The 22,526-nt window shown below is 41.4% G+C and overlaps 1 protein-coding gene across 3 annotated transcripts in view; it reads left to right on the top strand.

The window, feature by feature from the left end:
• Positions 1 to 22,526, top strand: part of sfi1 (SFI1 centrin binding protein) — a 246,468-nt gene that overhangs the window by 117,947 nt on the left and 105,995 nt on the right. For all 3 annotated transcript variants that reach the window (XM_072243230.1, XM_072243231.1, XM_072243232.1), the window contains 3 exons: positions 1,701 to 1,777; positions 16,022 to 16,124; positions 16,901 to 16,997. In XM_072243230.1, coding sequence (XP_072099331.1) covers positions 1,701 to 1,777; positions 16,022 to 16,124; positions 16,901 to 16,997 — 277 coding nt within the window. The remainder of the gene's footprint in view (positions 1 to 1,700; positions 1,778 to 16,021; positions 16,125 to 16,900; positions 16,998 to 22,526) is intronic.

Consider the following 22,526-nt stretch of genomic DNA (forward strand, 5'->3'; position numbering starts at 1 on the left):
TTTCAGAATGGCAGGCAGTGACTAGTGGGGTACCGCAAGGCTCGGTGCTGGGACTGCAGCTATTTACATTAGTGATTTAGATGAAGGGATTAAAAGTAACATTTGCAAATTTGCAGATGACACAAAGCTGGGTGATAGTGTGAAATGTGAGGAGGATGTTATGAGAATGCAGGGTGACTTGGACAGATTGGGTGAGTGGGCAGGTGCATGGCAGATGCAGTTTGATGTGGATAAATGTGAGGTTATCCACTTCGGTGGCAAGAACAGGAAGGCAGATTACTACCTGAATGGTGTCAAGTTAGGAAAAGGGGAAGTACAACGAGATCTAGGTGTCCTTGTTCATCAGTCACTGAAAGTAAGCATACAGGTACAGCAGGCAGTGAAGAAAGCTAATGGCATGTTGGCCTTCATAACAAGGGGAGTTGAATATAGGAGCAAAGAGGTCCTTCTGCAGTTGTAGAAGGCCCTGGTGAGACCCCACCTGGAATATTGTGTGCAGTTTTGGTCTCCAGATTTGAGGAAGGACATTCTTGCTATGGAGGGAGTGCAGTGTAGGTTCACTAGGTTAATTCCAGGGATGGCGGGAATGTCATATGTTGAAAGATTGGACTGACTGGGCTTGTATACACTGGAATTTCGAAGGATGAGAGGGGATCTGATTGAAACATATAAGATTATTAAGGGATTGGACATGCTAGAGGCAGGAAACATGTTCCCAATGTTGGGCGAGTCCAGAACCAGAGGCCACAATTTAAGAATAAGGGGTAGACCATTTAGAATGGAGTTGAGGAAAAACTTTTTCACACAGAGGGTTGTGGATCTGTGGAATGCTCTGCCTCAGAAGGCAGTGGAGGCCAATTCTCTGGATTCTTTCAAGAAAGAGTTAGATAGAGCTCTTAAAGATAGCAGAGTCAAGGGATATGGGGATAAGGCAGGAACAGGGTACTGATTACTGATTGTGGGTGATCAGCCATGATCACAGTGAATGGCGGTGCTGGCTCAAAGGGCTGAATGGCCTACTCCTGCACCTATTGTCTATTGTCTACCTTAGGCCACAAACTTATCAATCACTCCTTGTACATAAGTTGATAACCTGTATTGATAATGGACGTTTCCTGGAAGGTTATCAAATAATCCTATTGATTTGTTCAATTTAAGTATCTTGATATCGTAAAATAACAAGTGTTAACTACATTGAAAGTGGAAGAGGTTTGTTAAAAGTGGAAGGCCCTGTTTTTTGAATTGCATATTTGATTTTGTATTTGGTTTTGTAAATTGAATCGTCCACCAGAAAATATTAGGAGTCCAAGCTGGTTCGGAGGAGTCCATGAGAACACTTGATCACTTAAGAAATGAAAATGAATTTCAACCATCAATGTACAAATGGCTGCTTTATCTTTACAACACACACAAAATGCTGGAGAAACTCAGCAGGCCAGGCAGCATTGCGGGCAGGGTTTCAGTCCGAAACATCGACTGTAATCTTTTCCTAGATGCTGTTTGGCCTGCTGAGTTCCTCCAGCATTTTGTGTATGTTGTTCGGATTTCCAGCATCTGCAGATTTTCTCTTTAACTTGATTGTGTACACATTTAAATTTTTTTTACTAGTGCCCTGTTCAATATGTTTGTTTAAATTCCAAATGTTTAAGGGTTAATGTGACTTGGAAAGCTCTTCTATTGCATCCCTTTATCTCATTTAGGTTTACCATCAAATCACTCATCAGATTTTGTATAAGGTGGATGAGAAGGAGAAGAAATGGAGACACAATCTCTTAAGGTAATAAATTTTTGCAATACTCTGTTTCTGTGTTTGCAAAATTGTACAACAAGTAACAATTTCAAAGTGTAAAGTAAATTTATCATTGAGGTACATATATGTTAGTATATACAACCCTGAGATTTATTTTCTTGTGGGCATTCTCAATAAATCCATAATAGAATAATAACCAAAATAGAATCAATGAAGACTTGGATGTTCAACTAGCGTGTAAAACACAACAAATTGTACAAATAAAGAATAATGGTAAATAAACATCAGGAACATGAGATGAAGTGTCCTTGAAAGTGTGTCCATAGATTGTGGAACATTTCACTGATGGTGAAGTTAAATGAAGTTACCCCTTTGGTTCAAGAGCCTGATGGATGAGGGTTAATAACTGTTCCCAAACCTGATGGTGCGAGTCCTGATGCTCCTGTATCTTCTTCCTGATGGTAGCAGTGAGAAGGGAGCATGACCTGGTGGTAGGGGTCCCTGAAGGTAGATGCTGCTTTCCTCTGACAACGCTTCATGTCGATGTGCTTAATGGTGGGGAGGACTTTACCCGTGATAGACTGGGCTGTATCCACTAATCTTTGTTGGATTTTCCATTCAAGGACGTTGGTGTTTCCATACCAGACTGTGATGCAGTCAGTCAGTATACTCTCCACTACTCATCTATAGAAGATAGTCAAAGTATTAGCTCTCCTGAAGTCAATAATCATCTCATTGGTCTTTCTGACATTGTTTTAGAGGTTGTTGTTACGGTACCACTCAGCCAGATTTCCAATCTCTCTTCTATATGCTGGTTTGATTTGGCTACAACAGTGGTGTCATCAGTCGCACTGGAGCTGTGCTTGGATACACAGTCATAAGGGTGAAGTGTAGATCAGGGAGCTAAGCACACCTTCTTGTGGTGTGCCTGTGCTGGTGGGGATCATGGAGAAGCTTATTGATCAGTTTTGAGGGGATGATGGTATTGACTACTGAGCTGTAGTTGATATCGAGCATCCTGATGTATGCACCTTTGCTGTAAAGCTGTTCCATGGTGGCATCTGCTGTGGATCTGTTGTGTTGGTAGGCAAATTGGAGCAGATCCAAGTCACTTCTCAGGCAGAAGTTGAAATGTTTCATCACTAACCTCTCAAAACTCTTCAGTACTGAGAGACTGGGACATTTGAGAGACTTTGAACTTTTTACTGTGCTCATGGACTTCTTCATCAAGTTATGGTATTGTTGCACTGTTGTAACTATATGTTATAATTATGTGGTTTTGTTAGTTTTTTCAGTCTTGGTCTGTCCTGTGTTTTGTGATATCACACCGGAGGAAATATTGTATCATTTCTTAATGCATGCATTACTAAATGACAATAAAAGAGGACTGCGTGTCCTCATAATCTAAATTACTGTGGATGCAAGTTCTACTGGACGATATTCATTCAGGCAGATTACCTTGTTCTTCTTAGGAAGGTGGGTGCCTCAGACTGCTGAAGCAAGAGTGAAAGGTCTCAGTGAACACTCCAGCCAGTTGATCAGCACAGGTCTTACTACTTGGCGGGAATGCCGTCTGGGCTAAATGCTTTTTGTGGGATCTGGGTGTCTTGCGTGCATTAAATTTCACATTATAGAACTATGATTATTTCATATTTTAATGAACAAATGATAAAATATAATATAAACAATATAATATAATTGTTAGTTTTGAAAGTGACCTTTATTTTATCACCACCTTCCAGATCATTGAATCTACTTAAATCAAGGCTATTTTAGCCTCGTTGCTAATCATTAAAGAACCAAGCACGCATTCCATTTGCTTCCCATTGTTCTTTCCTTTCTGATATACTTCACATTTATAGAAGACAGAATAACATAGCACATTAATTTGGCTGAGCATTATTCCAAATTAAACTAAACCCTTCCATATCCCTTCATTGCTTGTGTGTGTGTATATACATGTGCCTATTTGAATGCTAATATTGGATCTGCTTCCACTATTGTCCCTGGCAGCACGTTCAGACACCTACCACTCTCTGTGTTTCAAAAGAAAACACGTCCTGTACATGCCCTTTCTTTCCTGGGACATTTGACATGTCTTTCCTGCAAAAATGTTTCTGGCTGTCTACCCTATCTTCACCTGGAATTATTGTAAGTTTGTCCATAAGACCATAAGAATAGGAGCAGAATTAGGCCATTAGGTCCATCGAGTCTGCTCTGCCATCTTGTCATGGCTGATCTAATTTTCATCCCAGTCCCAATCTCCTGCCTTCTCCCTGCCCTTCATGCCCTGACCATTCAAGAATCTATCAACCTCTGCCTTAAATACACATATCTATGGAAATGAATTTCACAGATTCACTACTCTCTGGCGGAAGAAATTCCTCTTCATCTCTGTTCTAAAAGGACATCCCTCTATTCTGAAGCTGTGTCCTATGGTCTTAGACACTTCCAGCATAAGAAACATCTTCTCTACATCCACTCTATCAAGGCCTTTCACCATTCGATAGGTTTCAATGAGGTCACCCCTCATTCTTCTAAATTCCAGTGAATACAGGTCCAGAGCCACCAAACACTCTTCATATGACAAGTCATTCAAACCTGGAATAATCTTCGTGAAGCTCCATTGAACTCTATCCATTTCCAGCACATCTGAAAGGGGGAGGAGAAGATGGCGGCGTGACGCAGCACGCACGGCCACTCCGAAATGATGTCGTATTTGTGAAGTAGGATGCTGTGCACAATCCTGATTTGATGGAGACAGCCTTGAGAAGCATGGAGGAACATCTAGAGAAACTTCTGAAATGCCCGCTTCGCTGCCGCTGCTACTGTGCGATCAAGAATCTCCGGAGGGGAAGGGCCCAAATCCTCGGCTTTGCCTGTTGCCGGGGCCGGGGTAGAAGCGCTTGGCAGAGATGGTGCTCGGTGTCGAAGGGCTGGTCGGAGGCTTGAAGTTTTTGGATGGACTCAAGAGTTGGCTGCGGTCAGGTGCTTCCAGGGTGCTGCATCGGCAAGTTTGCGGCACTGGAAGCTCATGGCAGGGAGAGTTTTTCTTCCTTCTACCATCTGCATGAGATGATGGGACTTTCGAGAGACTTTGTGACTTTTTTTTACCGTGCCCATGGTCTGTTCTTTATCAAATTACGGTATTGCTTTGCACTGTTTAACTATGTTATAATTATGTGGTTTTTGTCAGTTTTCATTCTTGGTTTGTCTTGTGTTTCTGTGATATCATTCTGGAGGAACATTGTATCATTTCTTAATGCATGCATTACTAAATGACAAAAAAAGAGGACTACATGTCCTCATTATCTAATCTAAGGTAACTGCTTACACTACTCCAAGTGATGCCTCACCAGTGCTTTATAAAGCCTCAACATTACATCCTTGCTTGTATATTCTAGTCCTCCTGAAGCGAATGCTGACATTGCATTTGCCTTACTCACCACAGTCTCAACCTGCAAATTAATCCTTAGGGAATTCTGCACAAGGACTCCCGAGTCCCTTTGCATCTCAGTTTTTTGTATTTTTTCTCCATTTAGAAAATAGTCTACCCTTTCATTTTTTTCTACCAAACTGCATGACCACACATTTCCCAGTACTGTATTCCATCTGCCATTTCTTTGCTCATTCTCTTAATCTGTCTGGGTCCTACTGTAGCCACTCTACTTCCTCAAAACTACAAGCTCCTTAGCTATCTTCATATTATCTGCAAACTTTGTAACAAAGCCATCAATTCCATTATCCAAGTCATTGACATATAATGTAAAAAGAATTGGCCCCAACACAGACCCCTGTGGAACACCATTAGTCACCAGCAGCCAACCAGAAAAGGCTCCCTTTATTCCCACTCTTTGCCCCCGGCCAACAGGCCACTGATTTATTCATGCTAGAATCTTTCCTGTAATACCATGTGCTTGTAGCTCGTTCAGCAGCCTCATGTGTGGTCAAAGGCTTTCTGAAAATCCAAATACACATCAACCGATTCTCCTTTGTGTATCCTTCTCGTTATTTCTTCAAAGAATTTCAACAGATTTGTCAGGCAATATTTTCCCTTGAGGAAATCATGCTGACTACGGCCTATTTTATCATATGCCTCCAAGTACCCTGAAACAACATCCTTAATAATCAACTCCAACACCTTCTCCACCCACTGAGGTCAGAGTAACTGGCCTGTAATTTTCTTTCTTCTGTTTCTCTCCCTTCTTGAAGAGTGGAGTGACATTTGCAATTTTCCAGCCATCTGGAACCATTCCAGAATCCAGTGATTCTTGAAAGATCATAGCTAATTCCTCCATAATATCTTCAGCCACCTCTTTCAGAACCCCGGGGGGTACACCATCTGGTCCAGGTCTACCTTCAGACCTTTCAGTTTCCCAAGAACCTTCTCCCTAGTAATGATAACTTCACACACTTGTCCAACCTCTTCTTATAGCAATTGCCCTCTAACCCAGGCAGTATCGTAGTAAACTCTGTTCAAACTCTCTCCTGAGCACTTCTATATCCTTCTGCATGAAATACTCCTGGTGCAGCCTAACGAAAACTTTATACAACTACACCATTTCTTCCTGATTCTTGTACTTTGGGCCCCTAGTAATAATGTCAAGTATGCCATAGGTGTTCTTTAGTACTCTCTGTATATGTTTCCACCTTCAGAAGAGGTAGGGTCTTCCACCCAAAGATGCTTCTGTACACTACTGCCGTTAAGGGCCCTGCCATTAACTCCATACCATCCCCTTATATTTCACCTCCCAATATGCAACGTGTCACACTTGCCGGATTAAACTTCATCTGGTATTTCTCCTCCCATAATTGTAATTAATGCATATCCTGCTGTATCGTTTGACCACCTTCTTCACTGTCCATAACTCCATTTTTTTTTATTATTGTGTGCAAACTTACTAATGAACCCATCTATATCTGGTCCAGAACAGAACGTAGAAATCTACAGTACATTACAGGCCTTTCAGCCCACAATGTTGTGCCGACCATGTAACCTACTCCAGAAACTGCCTAGAATTACCCTACTTGCATAGTCTTCTATTTTTAAGTTCCACGTACCTTTCTAAGATTCTCTTAAAAGACCTTATTGTATGTGCCTCCACCACCATTGCCCACAGTGCATTCCACACACCCACCACTCTTTGTGTGAGAAACTTACCCCTCATCCCTCTGTACCTACTTCCAAGCACCTTAAAACTATGCCCCCTTGTGTTAGCCATTTCAGCCCTGGGAAAAGCCTCTGGCTATCCACAGGATTAATACATCTCATCATCTAATATACCTCTGTCAGTTCACCTCTCATCCTTTGTTGCTCCAAGGGAAAAAGGCCGAGTTCACTCAACCTATTCTCATAAGGCATGCTCCCCAATCCAGGCAACATCCTTGTAAATCTCCAGTGCACCCTTTCTATGGTTTCCACATCCTTCCTGTAATGAGACGACCAGAACTGAGCACAGTACTCCAAGTGTGGTCTGACCAGGGTCTGATATAGCTGTGACATTACCTCTCAGCTCCCAAACTCAGTCCCATGATTGATGAAAGCTAATGCACTGTATGCCTTCTTAACCACAGAGTCAACCTGCACGGCAGTTATGAGTGTCCTATGGACTCGGACTCCAAGATCCCTCTGATCCTCCACACTGCCAGGAGTCTGGGGTGTAACTCATCTGGTCCCAGTGACTTATCTAACTTAATGCTTTTCAAAAGCTCCAGCACATCCTCTTTCTTAATGTGTATATGCTCAAACGTTTCAGTCTGCTTTAAGTCATCCCTACAATTGCCAAGGTCTTTTTCCCTGGTGAATACTGAAGCAAAGTATTCACAAAGTACCTCTGCTACCTCTTCCAACTCCATGCACAGGTTTCCACTTTCGCACCTGATTGCTTCTATTTTCACACGGCTCATCATCTTGCTCTTCACATACTTGTAGAATGCCTTGGGGGTTTTTCGTAATCCTGCTCCCAAAGCCTTCTGTTGGCCCCTTCTAGCTCTCGTAATTTCATTCTCAAGCTCCTTTCTGGCAATCTTGTAATTTGCTGGAGCTCTAACAGTACGGAGTTTCTTGAACATTTGGTAACCCTTTCTTCTTAACTAGATTTTCCACATCCTTTGTATACCATGGTTCTTTTACCCAACCATCCTTTCCCTGCCTCTATGAAACAGACCTATGCAGAACACCATACAAATGTTCCCTGAACATTTGCCACATTTCTGCTGTACATTTCCCTGAGAACATCTGCTCATAAATTCCTGCCTGATAGTATTATTTTTTCCCCTTACCCCAGTTAAATATTTTCCCAAATTGCTCCTATCCCTCTCCAGCACTATGGTACAAGAGTTAGAGTTGTGATCATTACCTCCGAAATGCTCTCCCACTGAGAGATTTGACACCTGACCAGGTTCATTTTCCAATACGAGACCAAGTACAGCCGCTCCTCCAGTTGGCATATCTACATATTGCGTCAGGAAATGTTCCTGAACACGCCTAACAATCTAAGCCCCTTGCTCTAAGGGGATGTCAGTCAGTATTTGGAAAGTTAAAATCTCTCATCACAACAACCCTATTATTATTGCACCATTTCAGAATCTGTCTCCCTATCAGCTCCTCGGGGTCACTGTTACTATTGGGGGAATCTATAAAAATCACCCTTTCAGTTCTTGTCCCCTTTCTGTTCCTGACTTTCAGCCATACTGACTCAGTAGATGACTTCCTCCATGACTTTCTCCTTTTCTGCAGTTGTGAGACTATCTGTGATTAGCAATGCCATGCCCGCACCTCTTTTGCCTCCCTTCCTGTCCTTTTTGAAACATCTAAAGCCTGGCACACTCAGCAGCCGTTCCTGCCCCTGAGATATCCAAGTCTCAAAGGCCACAACGTCATAGCTCCACGTATTGATTCACGCTCTAAGTTCATCTACCTTGTTTATGATACTCCTTGCATTAAAATTGACACATCTCAAACCATCAGGCTGAGTGCATCTTTGCTTTATCATCTGTCTATCCTTCCTCACAAACTCCCTGCAAGCTGTCTCTACTTGTGCGCCAATCACCTCATCCTCTACCTCTTAACTTTGGTTCCCACCCCACTGCAAATCTAGCTTAAACCCTCCCCAACAGCATTAGCAAACCCCCCCGCTACGATATTGGCCCCCTTGGATTCAAGTGCAACCCGTCCTTTTTGTACAGGTCACACCTGCCGTAGAAGAGGTCCCAATGATCTAGAAATTTGAATTCCTGCCCCTTGCTTCAATCCTACAGCTACACATTTATCCACACCTCATTCTAATCCTATAGCATGGCACAGGCAGCAAAACCAAGATTACTACCCTTGAGGTCCTGCTTCTCAGCTTCCTTCCTAACTGCTTTCAGGACATCCTCTCTTTTTCTGTCTGTGTCATTCATACCAATATGTACCATGACCTCTGGCTGCTCACCCTTCCATCTCAGGATATTATGGAAGCGTTCAGAAACATCATGAACCCTGGCACCTGGGAGGCAAACTACCATCTATGTTTCTTTTTCATGCCCACAGAATTGCCTTTCTGTCCCCCTAACTATAGAGTCCCCTAATACTGCTGCCATCCTCGTCCGTTCCCTATCCTTCTGAGCCACAGGGTCAGACTCAGTGCCAGAGGCATGGCCACTGTTGCTTCCCCCAGGTAGGTCCTTCTCCTCCCCCCAACAGTACTCAAAATAGAGTACTTATCGTTAAGGGGGATGGCCACAGCGGGTGCTCTCCACTACTTGACATTCCCCCTTCCCTCTCCTGAGGGTCACCCACTTACCTGTCTCCTGTGGTCCAGTGTGACTACCTGCCTGTAGCTCCTATCGATCACTACCTCACTTTCTCCAAGAAGCTGAAGGTCATTGTATTGCAGCTCCAGTTATCTAACTCCGTCTTTAAGGAGCTGCAGCTTGATGCACCTGGCGCAGATATGACCATCAGGAAGGCTGGAAAACATCTGGATATCCCACATCTGACACCCAGAGCAGAAAACTGGCCTTGCAGTCATACCCGCTATTCTTATGTAGCCCCCCCGGCACGCCTCAGGGTCGCTCAACTCTCTGTCGTCTAGGGAAACAGCCCTCGGCCCCAACAAATAACAGACAATACACCATATACGATTAAATGAATTATAGTTTATAGATATAACTGGAACTATATAATTAATAGAGATAAAATATAAGAGGCACCACACTTATCAAAGTTCAATCTCTTCATGCAGAAACAGTTGGAGCTCTAGTAACGATCCTCTTTTCACCATTCGATCCCCTCTGACCACTTTGACCCACTGCCTGGAACCAACCACGGGGGTCGACCAGACGCTCCACATGAGTCTGTCTCCGTCTTCTCTCCTTGTCGAAGACCCTGGACCTCGGGCTCCTGCTGGGGTCCAACCCCGTTAGCCAGCTCACAGCAGCTTGTCCATCCTCTCTCTGTCCATCACACTTTCTGCCCAAAAACCAGCACATCACAATAGCTTACAGTTACACTAGAAAGAATAACATGGACACCCATTGGTTCAATTGCTCTCATCAATAGTATAACCCAAACAAGCTGCTAGTGGGAGAACTTTCTCAGCATTTAACATAACAAAGAAGCTGTTAAGAAGCCATTTTAATTATAACATAACAAAGAAGCTTTTTTAATTAGCCTACGCAGTAACATAAAAGAAGAAACCCCTTACACTCTCCCCCCCACCAAATAAAGTCATGTCCTCGTGACTTCTAAATAACTTGCCAACCAGTCCTGTTGACACAAAAACCCAATCCAGGTACACACAGTGACATTGCTCCCCAAACAGTGGACCTTACGCCCATCCCACAGGCGCTACATGGGCCAACCTATCTGGGAGTTTCCTAATCCTCCGAGACCTCCGTATCCCCTCACCTAAACCCTTAAGGCTTGGACACTGGGGGGGATACCTCGGGTCAGCTTGCCAAATTCTCTCTCAATCCCTCACTCATGCCTCCACTGCAACTCGGAGCCCCCTGTCCCGTGTCCGGAGCCCTGCTTCTTTTCCTTCCTGACCCTGCTGTAACCCAGGCTGCCCACAGCTAACCCTCCCCACTACGTGGGAGAAGGGCGAAAGGTCTCTTCTTCAATCACAGGGAAGTTAGCGAAAGACAGCATGTACCACATGTCCAGCACATCATCCTTTGAATCCGTATTCTTCATCATTTCCTGGATTGATAGCTGCGGTTTGATTTTCTCCAACTCTCGCCCCAGTCTCAGCAGTTCTGACTCGCGCTTCTTGGCCACCTCAATCTGGGACGCAGTTACCCCACCAGCTTCTTCCACCCTGACCTGAAAAGCAGCAGTTAAAGGATGTTCAGCCTCCAGTTTTTCCACTTCATTTAAACTGTGGATAGTTATCTTCAGGTTCCTTTCAAGCGTCCGCTTCCCTTTTCCGAGATCTGTCCTCAATTGCTTCACCTCCTTGGAAGTGTAGTCAAACTCCCCTCTCTGGACTGTTGGTTTTCTGTTGGCCTTAGTCAGACAGCTTCCTTGGTCTTCCCCACCTTGTAAGTCTTCCAATCTTTTCTGGATCAATGTCTTGAGTTTCTGCTGATCCTTTCAAAGGTGGGTCATTATTTCGTCTCTCTGGATTAATTCCTCAGTACATGACTGCAGTGTTGGCTCGGAATTCCGTTTCCCCGTCTCCACTTTGACGAGCATGAACTCCAAGTCTTCAATGGTCATCCCCTCTCTCCCCAGTGTCTCCTTCCGATTGACGACCTGGGTTTCCCTTCCCAGGTCCGCCACCGTCTGTTCCAACACCAGGAAGTTCAACTGGTATGTCAGGTCATTTTTCTCTGATTGCACCAAACTCCGCCGGCTAACAACTACTCCACATTTTACACTTCGCTTCGGTTGCTTTTCCCCGAACTGCTTCTTTCTCCAGACCTCGCACTCGTCCAAAGAAAGTTTTAATTGTTTAACTCGTTGTCACCTGGGCTTAGCCACTTGCCTCGCCTCATAATCCCCCCAGGCGAATCCAAGCTCGAGGCAGTCATCCACATATGCCAAAAGACCTTCACTTCTCCCATGGTCTTCCTCATGCCCCGCGGGAAGGTTGCAGGGGCTCCGGATAGGCTCTTTGGCATCCTTTCGGATCGGAAGAATCCTAGGGAACCAATAACGGCCGTCTTCTCATCGGCCTCGCTTATTGGGATCTGGCAACATCCACTCCTCAGGTCCAGCACATTAAACCAGGTCCTATAATCCACACACATGCTGCCTACGTCTTCCACGGCTCCAGGGTCCAGTCGCCGTGACCTCTCTCTCACTGAGGTGTCTTCAGCGGTCAACTCCCCTCCCTCATGATATTTTGGAGTGTCTACTAAGAGGGTCTCACCCTCAGATACTTCCCCCAGGCCGTACCATAGTTGGGTCTCGTTTAAATTTGGTACCGGCTCAAGGCTGCTACACACGTCCTCAGAAGCAACTCGACACACTGGGTGCCCAGACAATGCCCCCATGAACTCCAGGGTCATAGTCATAGTCATACTTTATTGATCCCGGGGGAAATTGGTTTTTGTTACAGTTGCACCATAAATAATAAATAGTAATAGAACTATAAATAGTTAAATAGTAATATGTAAATTATGAAATAAGTCCAGGACCAGGGCGTCTGACCCTCCAAGGGAGGAGTTGTAAAGTTTGATGGCCACAGGCAGGAATGACTTCCTATTACGCTCTGTGTTGCATCTCGATGGCATGAGTCTCTGGCTGAATGTACTCCTGTGCCCACCCAGTACATTATGTAGATGGAATGAGTCTCTGGCTGAATGTACTCCTGTGCCCACCCAGTACATTGTCCAAGATGGCATGCAACTTGGACAGCATCCTCTTTTCAGACACCACCGTGAGAGATTGGTCACCAACCAATCATCGTCCTCTGGATAATTACTGGCACTGGTACCCCAAATCTCCGGTGCACTTACGGTTGTCAAGGGTAAATGCTTCAGATGCTGGTTGTAAAACAAACTGTACAACAACTTGACCTGCACCCCGGTGTCGAGGATGGCTTTAGCATTGCTTCCATCTATCGATAACAACACCCTGGGGCATGGTCCCTCTAAGCCTTCAGGAATAGGGTCTTTTCCTTTTGGAAGTTTCTTGGTACATTGCTGGGAAAATGCTCCCCCAGAGACCCCAAGCTGTTCCCCCACTGGACCTCCACTTAGTTTCCCGACACCTCTCTGATCAGCTGAACAACTGAGGGAGGGGCTGATCCCCTGAAATGATCCCCCTGGCACTGCAAGCAATTTAGCTGCCCTCCTAGCCAGAGAAGATACACTGAAAACTTTTCCCCCTCTTTCAGATAACTGGCAGCTGTCACTACGGTGTAATTGAACCTGACAGTTCTAACACCGTCACCAGCCCGCCTACTCAAACTTTCAACCGATCCCTGCTGCTCTCCCTCAACCAAGCACTGCCACTCATCTAACAACTGAGAGATCCGCTCCGCCCACGTCTCACACGCCTCCGCTCCTCTTGGGGTGGACAATATCCCAAAAGCCAGGCGGAGCCTGCCATACCTGGAACATTTATTCGCAGACACTACCTCCAAATCTGACCACTCTTTCCTCTCTCTCCCAACAGTATGGACAGCCCCGAGTCCCACCATCAACTCGTCAGCGCTAGTCTGAATTGGAGCAAAGACTTCACCCAACACGCATGCAGCAATAACCAGCAAATAATTCACAGAGACACACATTACAAATTTAAACAGGGCAACCACACAGCACACCACTGAATCCAATCCCGGACGAGCCCCCCTGGCACGCCTCAGGGTCGCTCAACTCGCTGTCATCTAGGGAAACAGCCCTCGGCCTCACCAAACTGAGTAATTAAGTTTGTGTGAATGCTGTATGATGTACCCCACCCTGACAAATAGCAGACAATACAGACATATGATTGAACGAATTACAGTTTATAGATATTACTGGAACTATATAATTAATAGGGATAAAATATAAAAGGAAACTAAAAGGCACCACACTTATCAAAGTTCAATCTCTTCGTGCACAAAAACAGTTGGAGCTCTAGTAACGATCCTCTCTTCACCATTCGATCCCCTCTGACTACCTCGACCCGCCGCCTGGAACCAACCACGGTGGTTGACCAGGCGCTTCACACGAGTCTATCTCCATCTTCTCTCCTTGCCGAAGACCCTGGACCTCGGACTCCTGCTCGGGGTCCAACCCCGTTAGCCAGCTCACAGCACCTTGTCCATCCTCTCTCTGTCCCTCACGCCTTCTGCCCAAAAACCCGTGCATCACAATAACTTACAGACACACTGGAAAGAATAACATGGACACCCATTGGTTCATTCTCTCTCTTATCAATAGTATAACCCAAACAAGCTGCTAGCGAGAGAGCTTTCTCAGCATTTAACATAACAAGGAAGCCATTAAGAAGCCATTTTAATTATAACATAACAAAGAAGCTATTTTAATTAGCCTACGCAGTAACATAAAGGAAGAAACCCCTTACACTTAAGTTAGCGGAAAAAAGAGATATGAAAGTAACTGTAACAACGTAACTCTTCCAATAGATGCTGCCTGGCCTGCTGCGTTTACCAGCAACTTTGATGTGTTGTATGAAAGTAACTGACCTTCTTACCTCGCCTAGGCCTGTCATCACCAAAGCCCCGATGAGCCAAAATCCCTACTACTCTGACTCACGGTACTCTGATGACCACTCCACTAGGCAGTGTCTCCCTTTTATCCTGGAACCTTCTCAGTGGCTTTGCGCAATGTCGAGCTACTGCGTCCGTGCACTTCTCCCAATCGAATCTCCTGCTGAAAGAAACTCCTTGCTTTTTAAATGTTCTTCGTGGCCTTGCGCACTTCTCCCAATCAAATCTACTTTAATGGAAACTATTTAAAATTATATCTGCCATTGGTGGCGCTCATCACCAACAACAACGAGCCAGCCTACAGAGAGGTGGAAGAGGTCAAAGTCTGGTGCCAGGCAAATAACCTCTTCCTCAATGTCAACAAGAGATATTTATCAGCTTCAGAATTTGCAGCACTCACATTCCTCTATACATAGACAGCACTGCGGTAGAAACTGCGTACAGTTTCAAACTGCTGGGTGTGCACATTTTCCACAACTTATTGTGGTCCCAGGACATATTCTACTCAATCAAGAGAGATCACCAACATTTCTGCATTCTGAAGAGGCTGAAGAGAGCTGGACCATACATGTCAGTATCCATGCCCTTCTACAGATGTGTAGTAGAGAGCATTATAATATGTTGCATCACCACATGGTATGGAAACTGCACTGCAATGGACAGGAAGACTCTACAACGAGTAGTCTAAACTACCAAACACTTTAACAGCATCTGCCTACCCGCCATCAAGGACAAACCTGTATATATAGAAAGGTGCTGGAAAAAGGCCAGCAATATCATGAAGGATCCCACCCATCCTGCTTATGGACTGTTTGTTCCACTCCCATGAGGGAGGAGGCTGTGTAGCATCCATGCCAGGTCCACCGGACTCAAAAATACTTACTCCACCCACTAATGCACCCCACCACAACGCCAACATCACTGCTTAATCATTTCTTGTCAGAGTCACCTTATGTACAGACACACGTGTGTCTAGCATCACTTTATGGACATACAATCAGTCTATGTGTATAAGCTATCTTGTGTATTTATTGTGTTTTTAAAATGATTTTGTTCTTTATCTTAGTGTGTTTTTTTTTCTGTTGTATTGGATCTAGAGTAAGAATTACTTTATTCTCTTTTACATTTCTGTACTTGAAAATTACATTCAACCATCTTGAGTCATTTTTGTTCCATTAACTCTCATATTTTAATAATAATCTGCAATTTCTGAACATCAGTGTTTGTTTGCTATCCATATAAGTCCCTTGCAATATTGACCGAATAATTTCTTGATGTTTGACCTGTTGCCTTACTAGATCTCATTGATGGTGGTGAAGATCTGCTATTTTCTACTCCACAAGTGTTTGGAGGCTAGATTATTGGGAGTATTTAGAGTAGGGGTATCCACCCTGCTCCACAGCTTAAAAAAGGCTAGGAACCCCTGATTTAGAGGAGATAGATATATTTTTTTTTAAAGAGCAGTGAATACAGGACATAGGGAGCTGGCAGAGAAGAGAAGATGAAGCCTGAGGAAGAAGAGGAAAGATATTGAATAGTGAGACAATTGAGGGATGGATTGATGTACTCCTCCCATTTTCCTGTTGGTTTGCTTTTGATTGATTTCATCTTTATTATCTAGATTTTCTTTTTCCACTTGGAAACAAAATGCACATGAACTGGCTGATGAAGCAAGGAACACTGCCAGAGCAGATCAGCATTATTGCTGTGTACTTTTATCTAAGGTATGGGTCTGTTCCATTACGAAAGAAAATTCCAAGAAACTTCTGGAGCTGAATATGAGAGATAATGATTTTTCATTATCAGTATTGCTTGCCATCAGAGTTAACTCTGAATTATTATTTTTGCATTATTGTAACTACTTGTGGCAATCTATTGTTTCCTCTGCCTGGAATCGACATACAATATTAAGTTCCACCCAACTGCCTCTGCTTGTGCTGCTTGTCAGGTTGTTAGGAGTAGCAAAAGAACGTCCAGGGGTAACTTCCTGTTTTCCTTCACAGTCTCCTCGTTATTAGTAAATAGCTTTTACTTAGCAAGTAGGTAGTCTAAATTAGAGCATGAGACTCCATGCTCATGAAACGTCCCATAGGTAATTATTCCATCTGTACTATCATTTGATGAAATTATGTTTGCAATAAATGTCCTTCATATCCCTCTCAACAACTGAGTTTAATTAGACTTTAATAATCAGCCTGAAAGGGAAAAATAGAAGGCTAAATGTTCTGTGGCTAATCTCTGTCCATTGGTCAGATTCAGCAGTGATCAATTCATCTGCACTCACGTTGTTTCTGAATATAAATATGAATTGGCCCTTGGACGAAAGTTGTCAGCACTTGGGAAACTTAGCAAATATTAGTACATTTGGCATAGGGAAATGTGTGGACATGAATGTGGACTTAAATTATAGTGGGCAGTTGTACGAAGGCACTGAAAGATACAGAACTGTTTTTTCTGCAATTTAACGAGGTGATGATTATGTGACTTCACCTTTGTAAAGGTACTTGGGTGCTGGAGAGATGTGATCTTGATTCAAGTATATCAGCGGCAAGAGAAAGAAAAAGTTGTGCTGAGAGCAAAGCAACATATTGATTTTGGTAAGAGACAAAATACAATTCACATGTGCATAAAATGTACCAGAAAATACTCTGTAAAATACAGTGCATTCCAGTTATTTGGGCCACATCGGGTCAGGTACATTTTGGCCCAATTAAGCGGCTAACCCAATTAGCCAAAGTTTTATGGAAATCGTTAAAAGGGTATTAAAAAAAGGACAAACTACCACTTAACTGAGTAACAAATTATGTATTTAAATTAAAACACAATCAATACTACTACAGTACTATAAAACTGTGTATTAGTTCTTGATAGTTATCGACAGAAATTGATTCAATGTACACTGCTGTGTAGTTTTGATTGACGTAAATGAAAAAATAGCGCAGACACCTAGTGCAGATAATGGACTGCCATCATACAATGCTTTTGATGATTGCATTGTCCAAATCTTAATTTTCATTTTAACGTTCAAGATAATTGTTGATACCTTCAAATTCTTTGTAGTTCCTAACTTGGTGAAGTAGTGAAATCATTCATTTTCACTCCCGGCCATTTCTCGCATCTCCAAGCCTGGATGCTTGAAACCACAGTGAGCAAAACCATTCAGAACTGTCTAACTGCATATTTCTCACCAACCATCAGTGACAAAAATCACTGATTTTTGAACATAAACATATGTAGGTGATGCCTTTTAAAAACGGTTCACTCTTAAGCACAACGTAGTGTCTAACAGCCACACAAGTGCACACGACTGAGGCTAATTAGAAACTCAGTCCTGACGAAGGATTCCGGCCCGAAGCGTTGACTGATCGTTTCCACAGATGCTGCCCGACCCGCTGAGTTCCTCCAGCGTGTTGTGAGTGTTGCTTTGACCCCAGCATCTGCAGAGTATTTTGTGGTTGCTAATTAGAAACTGTTTGGCAACAGTCTCCTGTTCCAATTGGTTGGTATATTGTCCCAAATAAACAAAGGAAATCTTGCCTGTTTATTGTTTAAGAGTTGTCCCAAATAAGCAGCTGTCAATGGCCCAATTAACTGAAACCTACTGTATTTGCTTCTTTATATCTTGACACGGCTTTGTGACTGTAATACTCAACTTTTCATCAGTTTCATTTGTTTCTTTTGAGACTTGGAAGGGAAACCATCAGAGCACTTTTGTTGTATATTAGCAGAGTTGCACATTATCATTGAATTTTGCTTACCTGAAGATGCATAAGACTGATAATCATAGTCACAGAGCACAGAAGTGGGTCCTTTGGCCTGCTTTCTCTAAGGTGACAATCAGGCATCCATCTGTACTTATTCCAGTTACTAGCACTTTGTCCTTGGTCTTCTGTGCCTTGGTGTTGAAGTCGTTCATCAGATATCACCTAAATGTTGTGAGAACTCTGCCTCCACTATCTTCTGAGGTAGGACTTCAATGTATTCCAATTCCAATCACACTTTGGGTGAATGAATTCTCCCTCTTCCCTCTAAATCTCTTCCTCATACCTTAAACTTGTACCCCCAGGTTACAGACACTTCTTTTAATGTTTATTCAAAATTCATATATTCTCAAAGAATGTATAAATTATACACTTTGAAATTTGTCTGCTTATAGGCAGTCACAAATCAATAAACTCAAATAATCCAATTTAAAAAAAAAACAAAAATCGCTGCACAGAGAAAGAGAGAGGAAAAAAACAATGAGGGTCAGAACCACTCTGTTATTAATCCCTTCTGAAAGGGATTTAAACCTAAAATTTTATTGATGATATCAGTAAGGTGTGAAATCGAGAAGGTAGGCAGCATGGTATTTTAAAAATTTCTTATTTGTAGATACCTTAAAAAATGGGATTTGGGCAAATTAAATTTATTGGATAACTGTTCAAAAGATATGAAACAGTTATGCAGAAATAAGTCATGGAAACATGTTATACCTTTCATTTTCCATATCAAAAAGGCTTGATCCATAACTGAGGGTTGAAAAAAAATTACATATAATAGGGCTTGATAATATAAATTTATTCAAACCAAAAAATTTACGAAATTGAAACCATATTCATAATGTATGTTTAATTATTGGATTAACCATTTGTTTATTCAATTTAGATAATACCAAAGGAAGTGAAGTTCCTAAAATGGAAGTCAAAGAGAACCCTTGTACAGAGTAACCTTCAAGGTTTACCCATTATGGACTTGGAATTATATTCCAATCTTGTGTCCCAAATATTAAATATTGAATATTAATTGTGCAATAATAGAATCTTAGATTTGGCAATGCTAAACCACCATCCTTCTTGGACTTCTGTAAATATTTTTGACTTAACCTGGGATTTTTATTCTACCATATATAGGAGGGAATTTTAGAATCAATAGTATCAAAAAAAGATTTAGGAATAAAAATTGGTGTTGAGAGTAGATATAAAAATTTAGGTAGAATAATCATTTTAGTAGCATTAATTCGGCCAATCAGTGATAGAGACAATGAGGATCACTTAGTAATCAGTTGTTTAACCTGACTAATTAATGGTAAAAGATTGAGCTTGAATAAGTCCTTATGTCTCTTAGCAATTTTAACTCCCAAATAAGTAAAATAGTCAGTAATCACTCTGAATGGTGAACATCTATAAATAGGAACCTGCATATTTAATGGAAAAAGTTTATTCTTACCAAGATTCAATTTGTAACCAGAAAAACTACTGAACTAAGCAAACGGAGTTAATACTGCCGGAATGGATTTCCCCGGGTTAGAAATATATAATAGTAGATCATCAGCATATATTGATAATTTATGTATCTCACTTCCATGGGTAATACCAAATATATTAGGAGAGTCACGAATAGCAATAGCTAACAGTTCCAGGGCAATGTCGAATAATAGTGGACTAAGAGGGCAAGTACCTGCCTAGTAACATGGAATAATTGAAAAACGGGAGATCTTTGATTATTAGTAAATACCGAAGCCAAAGGAGTAAGATTTAATCCAAGATATGAATATCGGACTAAAATTAAATTTCTCAAGCGTATTAAACAAATATGTCCATTCGACTCTATCAAAGACTTTCTCAGCATTCTGTGAAATGACGCATTCTGGAGTTCTAGGTGAAGGAGTATAAACAATATTCATTAATCTCCTAATATTAAAGAAAGAGTGATGATTTTTAATAAATCTAGTCTGATCAACAGAAATAATTTGAGGCAATACATTCTCCAATCTTGTTGCCAATATTTTAGAAAAAATCTTAGAATCCACATTCAGCAAAGATATAGGCCTATAAGATGCACATTCAGTAGGATCCTTATCTTTTTTGAGAATTAGGGAAATAGAAGCTTGATAATAAGTTTGTGGTAATTTACCTATAGATACTGTATCCCTAAGAATTCTACATAGTCAAGGAGACAGTATAGTAGAGAAAAATTTAAAAAATTCCACTGTATATCCATCTGGGCCAGGCGCTTTACCCGAGTTAATCGAGAAATAGCATTTTTCATTTCTTCTACCGTAATAGGTACATCTAGTTTTAAACGTTCATTGGATGATAATTTTGGAATATTCAATTTCTTTAGAAATTCATGCATTATAGTGGAGTCATCAGGAAATTCTGATTGGTGTAGGGAGGTATGAAATTCTTGAAAGGATTTATTTATCTCTTCATGATCAACCATCAGAGTACCATCTTTTTTATGAATCTTAACAATCTGGCGTTTAACCGAAGCCGATTTCAATTGATTAGCCAATAGTTTCCCAGTTTTATCACCATGTATATAGAATTGACTCTTAGTTTTAATTAATTGGCTTTCAATCGAAGATGATAGTAATAGACTATGTTCCATTTGAAGTTCAACTCTCTCTTTGTAAAGCTCCTGATTAGGAGCTATAGAATATTTCTTGTCAATTTCTTTGATCTTGTCAACCAGTTTAAGTATTTCATTATTAGTTCGCTTTTTTAATCCAGCGGAATATGAAATAATTTGTCCACGAATATATGCTGCAAAAGTATCCCATAGTACCCCGCTGGAAATTCCCTCCGTAAAATTCGTTGTGAAGAAAAAATTAATCTGTTCCTCAATAAAATTAACGAAGTCCAAATCCTGAAGCAAAGTGGTATTAAATCGCCATTGTCTAGTACTAGAAGATGTATCCATTGACTTAATAGATAGTTTCAACGGCACATGATCGGAGACAGCAATAACAAGTGGATTTAACAAGTGGAATTAATTGAGAGTCAAGAAGAAAATAATCAATTCTTGAATAATGATGATATACATGTGAAAAAAATGAGAACTCTTTCTCGTTGGGGTGTAAGAATCTCCAAGTTTCTGAGATTCCAGAGTCAACCATAAAAGAGTTAATAAAAGTAGCTGATTTGTTTGAAAGTACTTCATTGGACATAGATCTATCCATCAAAGGATTTAGACAACAGTTAAAATCTCTGCCCATAATCAACATATAATCATTTAAATTAGGAAGGGATGTAAAGAGGTTCTTAAAAATTCGGGACAGTCAACATTTGGGGCATAAACATTAAGCATAACAACTTTTTTGTTAAATAACAAACCAGTAATTAACAAAAATCTACCATTCGGATCTGAAATAGTCTCATGATGCAAAAATGAAATTGACAGATCTATAAAAATAGAAACACCTTTTACTTTGGCCTGTGAATTCGAGTGGTACTGTTAGTCTTTCCAAAACCTAAAAAAACTGCTGATTATATTCTTTCCCGACATAAGTTTCTTGTTCAAAGATATTGTGAGCATGCATCCTATGGAATACTTAAAAAAAACTTTCTTCCGTTTAATCAGGTGGTTTAAACCATTTGTATTCCAAGAAACCAAATTAATGATCTTATCCATAGTACTGAAATCAAACATAAGGTATGTAAAGGGTGAACCAGAATACAAACTCATGACCCCAGAAGAGGAATGAAGGTCCAAAGAGGAACTGGAAGTCACAACATTTCGGACATTTTGGTAGTTTCAAGTCAGCTGTTTGAAGAAGAAAACTAAATTAAAAATAGGAACAAATATACCACCCCCCCCTACAAAAACCCAGAAAAAAGCCAGAAAGTAGCCAATGCTAAATCTACTGCTAAATCTAACCGTGTCTTTCCAGAAGGCAACCCAAAAGAAATATGCTTATCGTAAAAAACACCACCCATAGTCAAAAAAGTAAAAAAAAACATTATAAATGTAAGGAAAAGATTACAACAATTACAAACACAAAATAGTTACTTCTTACTCATATTTAAAAAAAAGACCAAACGCCAGTTCATATTATTAGTTTTTTGTATATAAATGATTGGAAATGACGCAAGAAGAAGAGAAAATTCTGAGAAAGAGAAGGAAGCAATCCACCATCTTAAGATGTAATACTTCTCCAGTAACGTTTCAAAAAAAAGGAAAAGCAAACATTAAAACTGTTACTAAATTGCTCTCAAAAGGAAAAATATTAAAAGTGAGATATACAAAATCACTAACAAAAAAGAGTACTACCATTTAAAAATGTGAAAAATACCTACACTACAGAATCAAGGCAAAAACCCTCAAAATATAAAAATCTAAATCTGTAAGCTAGATATTAACTT

Source organism: Mobula birostris, chromosome 25 (assembly GCF_030028105.1).
Source record: "Mobula birostris isolate sMobBir1 chromosome 25, sMobBir1.hap1, whole genome shotgun sequence".
NCBI lineage: Eukaryota > Metazoa > Chordata > Chondrichthyes > Myliobatiformes > Myliobatidae > Mobula > Mobula birostris.